This window comes from Olea europaea, chromosome 18 (assembly GCF_002742605.1).
Source record: "Olea europaea var. sylvestris chromosome 18, O_europaea_v1, whole genome shotgun sequence".
NCBI classification, from domain to species: domain Eukaryota; kingdom Viridiplantae; phylum Streptophyta; class Magnoliopsida; order Lamiales; family Oleaceae; genus Olea; species Olea europaea.
In genome coordinates this window covers 2,880,095-2,888,316 of record NC_036254.1, presented here as the reverse complement: position 1 = coordinate 2,888,316, position 8,222 = coordinate 2,880,095, and the positions used below count along the sequence as shown (strand labels likewise).

General features: G+C 34.9%; 1 protein-coding gene across 1 annotated transcript; it reads right to left on the bottom strand.

Annotated features, from left to right (window-relative positions):
• Nucleotides 1-2,389: 2,389 nt before the first annotated feature.
• On the bottom strand, nucleotides 2,390-4,384 carry LOC111366598 (exocyst complex component EXO70A1-like). The gene has a single exon (XM_022987325.1). The coding sequence runs from the start codon at nucleotides 4,382-4,384 to the stop codon at nucleotides 2,390-2,392; it is 1,995 nt and encodes a 664-aa protein (XP_022843093.1).
• Nucleotides 4,385-8,222: the final 3,838 nt, after the last annotated feature.

The window sequence follows — 8,222 nt, the reverse complement described above, 5'->3', positions numbered from 1 at the left end:
ACGTCTAAATAGTTGGTCACAAACGCTTAATTGTTAGTCATAGACACCCTACCCATCATTGCCACTGCAACAACCATTGTAATCACACGGTTCACACCACCACCGATCCACACCACTGCTGTAATCACACCGTCACCAATCAACCACACACCAAACTCCAAACCATCAATCGCGGCATCACCAGATTGCGGGTGCCTTGCGCACTACATGTGACCACCACCATCATCTCCACCACCACCACCACCTCAAAAATACCAAAATATCACCACAAAACACCACACAATCAATCTCCGCCGTCGCGCACAGCTGCGCTCTAAGCAAGCATCGATGAGATGTGCCTCGAACAACGGTATCGCTGCCCCTTGAAAACAGTAGGCGAGGCGCAAACAGCGAAGGTGGCTGCCAAGCAGAGAGTCCTTGCAACGTTGCAGCGTCGCCAATCACATACACACCTCCAGTGTGTGTCTTGTCGGAGAAAGCTGGATCTGTAGCGGCCGAGACATGGAGGGGTCACGGGAGAGGAGAGTGAAGAGAGAGAGTAGGATTGTTTAAAATGGTATGGGATGAGTTTGGAATTGAATTGAGATAGGTTGATATATTTTATTATTAATAATTAAATCAATGCTTGGATATTGAATAAAAAACTTTTCCATCCGATTTTTGCATTATGATCTTCAAATATTTGGAATTTTGTAATTTTCCCATAAATGACAAGAGTCCAGCAAAGTGTTAAGCAGATCCAACAAATTAAAACCCCCCAACATCATGTTCAGGGTAATTTCAACTAGAAGCTGAGATTGCAATTTTCCAACTTGCCATTGTTTGGTTACCAGCAAACTCATCCGAGATAGATATTGACTGGACTTCAAATAATAGGATCATAATGAGTCGATCGGCCTAAAAGATTAAATTCGATAATTAGGGTGAATGCCAAAACTGCAAATAAAGGTGTAACTGTTAGAACTTAAAACCTTTTAGATCGACGTCTTCCACAGGAATGGTATATGTGCTGTAGTATTAGACTTGTACATGATGCAGTTGTATTTAATAAAAAAGACCAGTTTCTTATGTTAAATTTTTCCAGTCTAACTTATTACTTGTTCCTTTAGATAAACAAGTGAGTGGTAGTTGAAGTAATTCAACCTCATGAATTTAAGTCTCTTTTGGAATCAAAATAATGTCAGATCAACAGCCATTGACTTGTCACTCTATTTGAAAATCGGAAACTAACTGGAAAATTGGTTTTGTTATTTGCTAAAAATTATATCGTAAAACTGAAACTCGATCGGATGAGAACAGAATGAAGTGGTTATATTGGTCGATCAAGTTGCCCACTTATATTTACAAAAAGTTTAAAGAAATAAAAGAAGGAAAAAAAACCGTTAAGTGATGTAGACAAATATCACGATAAGTTGTTATGAATATCCTTGACATTATAAGATCTTTGATATCCACATTAAGTTCAATCTCGACTCAACTTTATTAAATTTTTTACCTTTTCCGAGTTAATACCCAAAGTGGATACATGGAGAAAACAAGCAAACATCAGTATTTTTCAAGAATTTAAATTTTTGACAGTAAATATTGATTGCATTTTCTTTTATCATATTACGTTGTGCATAAACCTCAGACCTCCATAAATTAATATACGACTCCTCTTAGCTAAAGCTAAGTATTCAAGATCTAATTACTGTAGGAAAATATTCAAAATAAAATGAACCGTGAATGAAGAATTGTAACAACATTCAAATTTTAATTCTCTAATTAATTTTGTATTGAATTGATGCTTACAAAGCCTTCATGGCTATTGTAATATATTGCTCTAATGGCTATTGTAACAATTTGGTTTTAATACAAAATTAATAAGAGTTGAAACCTCCCTCATTCTAGGACTACATAAGTGTTCTCCTCCTTATTTCTCACGCCAAAAACTTTGACAGCTCTCCCCTCTCTCTAATTTTCTTTCTTCTCTATTTGCTTTCAAGAGTTTTGTTCTTCGTAGTTTAGATAATTATTTTCTAGCTTGGTGATAGAATTGTATGCATTCTCAATTTGCCTAAAGTAGCGACGACATGCTAATAAGCTAATTTCAACTATTGTATCTTAGAAGACAAACGCTATGAGTCCTCTAAAACCAGAATAAGGGGAAAATTCATTTTAAGGAAACTATATGTAACACAAGCATTGATTCCTTTTAATACCGCTACTACATCAACAATCAAATTTCCTCTCCTTTATTGTTAACCTGTTTATTGTACCGTTTCTTTTCATTATTTTATAATTTCAGCCGTATTCCTAATTTCCTTTTATATTTTCCTAACAGTTACGATGTTAACACGTATTATTGGACAAGAGAGACAAGACAGTGCTATTATGTAGCAGCAGGCATTCAGAAGTGATTAATAACAGAATTCTTGATTCCAATAAAATCGGTGCATTTTGTGACGTCAAAATTTCCTATCTTCTGTTGGAACAAAGAATTGATCAAATCCTCCAAGCTATCAACAGTGTACATTAAATGGTTGCCTATTTCGGCCTCGTTTTCTATCCCGTATGCATATTTCTGCAGGTAGTTCTTATAAGGCGGAACAACAGCCTGCACCACAAGCTGGCATATTCTCGATTTTAAGCCTTTATCAAACACCATCCAATCAGATTGCTTCTTATACATATTGTTGAAGGCCTCGTTGTACAAATTGATTCGCTTCTTTGCCAGATCTTGATCAACGGCACTACCCCCAGGGAACAAGATTAGGCCTTCTTCGTGTAAAATAACCGGAAGTTTTTGCCAACTCTCTCTCAAGTACATTGTTTCATAGTACTCAAAGTATTCTTCTTTAGCTCTCAGCCAAGAATTCCCCATCAGATGTCCGAGTTTCGTTCCTTTGATGTTGTTACAGAAGATCCAATGATTATTCATCATAAAAAAGTATGACAGGGCAGTTTCCTTGTATGCCTTTGCCCAAGAATTCAAGTTGAGCTCAAGTTCGTTCATTATGTTACGAATCTCATTTAAAGGAACTCCCTCTAAGAAACTTTTGTGATTCCAAACTCGATATATCTCCAGAACTTGGATTAGAACTGACCTGTTCTCGTCTTCAAGAAGCTGATTACAATATTGAGTCACGAAGTGTACGGGCCTTGGGACACTGCCATCAGGTGGAGGACTGGATTGCCTTTGTAACTCGACTTCGACACGAAGTTCCCAAAAAATTTCAAAAGTCCCAGTAACTACTTTCTTAACGAGATCCCTCGTCTCATTTTGAATCTTAGCACATAATTTCCCACTGAAGAGCCTGTTGAAATCCAATCTCAGTTTGTCCAGAGTTGCAAAAATCTTCAACAACTTTATAAGCTTGACTGCATCCTTCTTACATTTAGTAATTGTGTCGCCAAATTTGATGAAATCGTTGATTCCAGATTGTGTTGCAATCTTTGCAAAGCAGTGCATCCAGATATCTGATCCCGCCTTCTCAAAGACTTCACTGCAAAGACGATGCTCCTTATCAAGTAGATATTTCACAGCAAATTGGAGGTGCTTATCCCACAGATACATGAAGCTCTCTGCAGTTTGCGCACTGTCAAATTCACACAATTGTATATGTAAGTAATCCAAGTCGAGGGCTTGTAAACTTGCTCGTACATTTGAACTTCGGAATTCTGCATAGATGGACATGCAATTTTCAAGTCGATTATTGGCAGCTAATCTCTCAGTGATGGCTTGCAACTTCTGGACCACAGGCAGTGGCAAAGACACCCGTATTATACTTGCTTTTCCCTTGTGGGAGGGAAAGGACGAATACAACGGAAATGGAGAACTATTTTCCATCAACATATGCCTGAATTCATTCTCCAAGTTGTCAAGTGCAGCCGCTAGAACCCCACTGTTTTGCCCCATTGCTTGCAGCTCCCATAATATATCCAATGCCTTGGACACATTCATTAGGTACAAATGGTCATCAGAAACTTCACAATTCTTCAGAAACAGCACCAAATCTTCCATCCACAAACTCACCAACTGCGAATTACCAGTAAGAAGCTTTAGCACATGTTCAAGGCGTTTCACATTTGCAATATACACGAATAAATCAGAATCGTTATCAGGCACGAGTGAGTGCTCGAGCTCAAAAACCACGTCCAAGATCTTCAAAACACCAGCAGCAGGGCCTATTGCTCGATCAACGTGACTTCTTGTCTCATAAAGCCTGCATTTACAGGCCATATCTTTGATAGCACTTTCAAGAAATGGCAAACTTTGGTTCCATTTTTCCAGTCTTAGACTAATCTTACTGATTTCAAAAGCTATATCTTTTGATTTTTTCAAGCTGCCTTTCAAAATTTTTTGAGCAGAAACAAGTTTTTCAATATCCTCTAACTCTGCCATTCTCAAATTTACTATCTATTAGAGCAAAAATCTCTGGGCATTTTATAGAGCACTTGAGCTGCATGAATTTATGGACACGGCAACCCCACCCCACCACACATACACACAAGCATTGTTGATTTACCAAACATCAACGGGCGTAGTGAAAATAAATCTACCAGACTAAAACCAAACTTTACTATAAAACAAAAGAAATCAAGAGATTCTCAACCACCCAACACTTAAAGAAACTGCTAACATATTAAAGTAAAACACATTTTCTAACCTCCCTTTACTCATGATCGTCACATGTTGCCCTCACTCTTCACTTTCTTATTTTTCTTCTTTTCGAAACTAAGAAACCCAACCCCATGTTTTTATGTCAATTTGGCATGTACCCAACAACTAATAACAAAAATGAAGTGAATCTCAAGTAATGTAATTATTTGCAGAATTTTGTAAGTTTATGAATTTATTTTATTTTATTTTTATTTGCTTGCAAAAGCTAATTATAGATTCACTTGCCTGTTGTTTATAAATTTATAACTAATGTATTTTACAACTCGCATGGGCGAATCCAGCATCAAAGTCCACATAGGGTGGAAATTAATTGTTGACTATTAACCGTCAATAATCAACGATCATAATAATTCGGTCGTTTATTAAAACTTGATTAAATAATATTAAAATTAATAGTTTGGTCATTTATTAAAATTTGATTAAATAATATTAAAAGTTAGTCAATGTATATGGAAATGAACTAAAACGTAAAAATTATATACACATGAAAATATAATTTAATATAACTAAAAAAAAAAAAAAAAAAAAAAAAGAAGAAGAAGAAGAAGATACAACCTTACTCTGTAGCTGTAAATTTAGACAACTGCATTCTATGAGATCTCATATTTTGAAAACGTTGCAATATTACCTCATTTTCAAGTTTCTTAAAAATTTCTTTCTCCACGTAAATCACCAAATTGTCGTTCAACCATTCATCTTCCATTTTGTTGCTCAAGTCACTCTTGATTAGATTCATAGCAGAAAATACCCTTTCAACACTTGCAGTTGCCACAGGTAATATCAAAATTAAGGTGATCAACATATAAACCAATGAAAAATAACAGGAACTTCTAGAAACTTCTGAGCTACACAAGATATGTTATTGAGATTAAAAAATGCTTCATCCATTCTCACAAGCATAAGAACCTTGTCAAGTTGAGATCTAAGTAATAAAATCTCTTCACTATTGAAGTCCAAAGGATAGAACTAAGTAAGACGTAGCAATTTAGCCTTATCAAAAGTTGCAAATGAATTTCTAGGACTTAAACACGAAATACAAGTAAAGAGCTCAATAGTTTTTTTCTGGAAAACGATCATTTAACTCTTGTAAGATTGAGTCTATCATATGACAATACAAATCAACATAAAAATGATGATAATAAGTCTCCTACTGAGCTACACGCCTAGGTCGACCTTTAACTACCACAATATCTTTCATATTGAGCACTAAAATATGTGTATCAACACAAAACTCAATCACCGTACTCAACAAAGTATCGCAACTATTATTTCTTAGGTTCTGCAATGCACACTTACACAAATTCAATAATCTCATAGCATTCTAAATATCATGATCATTTTTCTGTAAGGCTTGTGAAATGTGATATGTAATTGCAAGAATTTCAAACATAACGTGGAAAATGAACACAAACTCAAGATATTGCATAGTGTCCATCTATCTTATGGCCATTGATTTTTTTCTCTGAATTTACGCTATCTTCTGATATATCCTTAAGAACATCTATGATAATATTAAACATATTAATAAAATGAGTAATTGTCAGTAAATGTGAGCCCCACTTAATATTACCTTGGCATGCTAAACTCATTTCTTGAAACTGATCAGTTTTACCAAACAATTCCCCAATATTAAGTGGGTGTTTGGGAGCCATTAAGTTTGGCCAAAAATAAATTATGGGATCACTGGCAATTATTTATCTAACACCTCATGTGAAGTAAACAGAGACGGCGGCTGTATCTTTTCCATAAACTGCCCTTTTCAATAGGTTTTAGGCACAATTTGAATTGTTTTGATTTTTGATAAATACAAAGGGTAAAGTTGAAATTTTATGCCATTTGAATTCAAATAACAATAAACAATGACGTATAGGTCCCACGTTCACGTGACGAAAAAAATACATTTTGGATAAAAAAAAAGGGATCAAACGGGGGCTAAGTTTCTCTAGAATATTAGAATGATAACTTCCTCAAAGAGCATCTACATACTTACATAATGCACCAACCAAATTTACAATAACAGCAAGCATGTTGAAAAATACCAAGCATACAATTTCTACGTACTACCAAAACAACTGCCAACTGAAGTTGGTAAGCAAAGTAATAAACATACATAGTATGTGCGTTCTCTATTAGAATTAAAGCTTTCAAACCATTGAACTCACCTAACATATTACTTACTCCATCATAACTTTAACCTGTCAGGCTAGATATGATCATCTCATGTATAGAAAATATTACATCAATGGCATCCTTTCAGTGATTGGGCACAAGTATTGGTGACATGGGAAATGCCCAAAAAGGCTCCTTTACTTGCCCACTTTTATCAACAAACCTCAAAAAAACTGTTATTTGTTCTTTCATAGAATTATCACGATCCTCATAAACCAAAATTGAAAACAAAAAAATCACCTATTTCATTTATAATAGCCATTGTCGTCTCTACGACACAGCAATTAACCAAATCATTTTAGATATTTGGTGAAATCATTTGGTCATTTTTAGGAGCATTACTAAATAATATTTCTTTTAACTTCCTTACAACGAGCTGCATATCGGTTTAGTAGCTCAATTAGTTTTCCTCTATTAGGAGACTTTTTTGATTCATCATGAACACAAAATGACAATCTTTGCATCAAGAGGAGTCTAGTACAATGTAGCATCACAGTCAACATGGTCACATAACTTTGTTGTTGACTACTACTCTACTTTTGAGCACTATCAAAGAGACAAACATGATCTTTCAATGTCTTTTTGTGCTTTCAATTCCTAAAGTCGGTCTTAGAAAATATATGTCCACCCCCTTGACCCCCTCTATTGGGTTTGAACAGGTAGCAATACAAACAATATGTCGTATTCTTTTCTATACTGTATTCCAACCAATAAATTTTGAAGAACCATTCTTTCCGAAAACATCTATTATCATTTCCCATCGATTTTCTTGAAAAGTCATCTCCATATGGTTGACAAGGACCTTTCTCCAAGTATGCCGTCCTAACATCATCTCTGATTTTAAGATCATATGACTCGATAGGAGAGTGTATCCCTGGATCAGATATAAGATTATCCACATTGAATTGAGCTCGAGACTTCTTTGTGTTATTTAATAATGCTTGTGCTCGACTAGAATCAGTGATGGGACTATATACACAACTAGACCTAGAAGAATTGGGTATGGAGTTTCGTTTCGGTTGAAAAAATCATTCTATAATCTGCAAAATACCCCAATTGATTTTTTAATTAGAATGATTAAAAAAATATCGAGTACACACAGGTTGAATAAGTGGCCAACATCTTCTCAATTAAATTTTTTCACTTATCCTAATTTCCTGAACGTAAATTTCCAAATCAATAATCAGAACTCATAAAACATAAATCACTTATCATAAATGACAATTCGCAAACATAATTTTGTAAACATAAATTTCCAAATCAATAATCATAACTCATAAAACGTAAATTACTTATCATAAATCGTAATTCGCAAACATATTTTGGTAAACATAAATTTTCAAATCAATAATCATAACTCATAAAACGTAAATTACTTATCACAACTCAC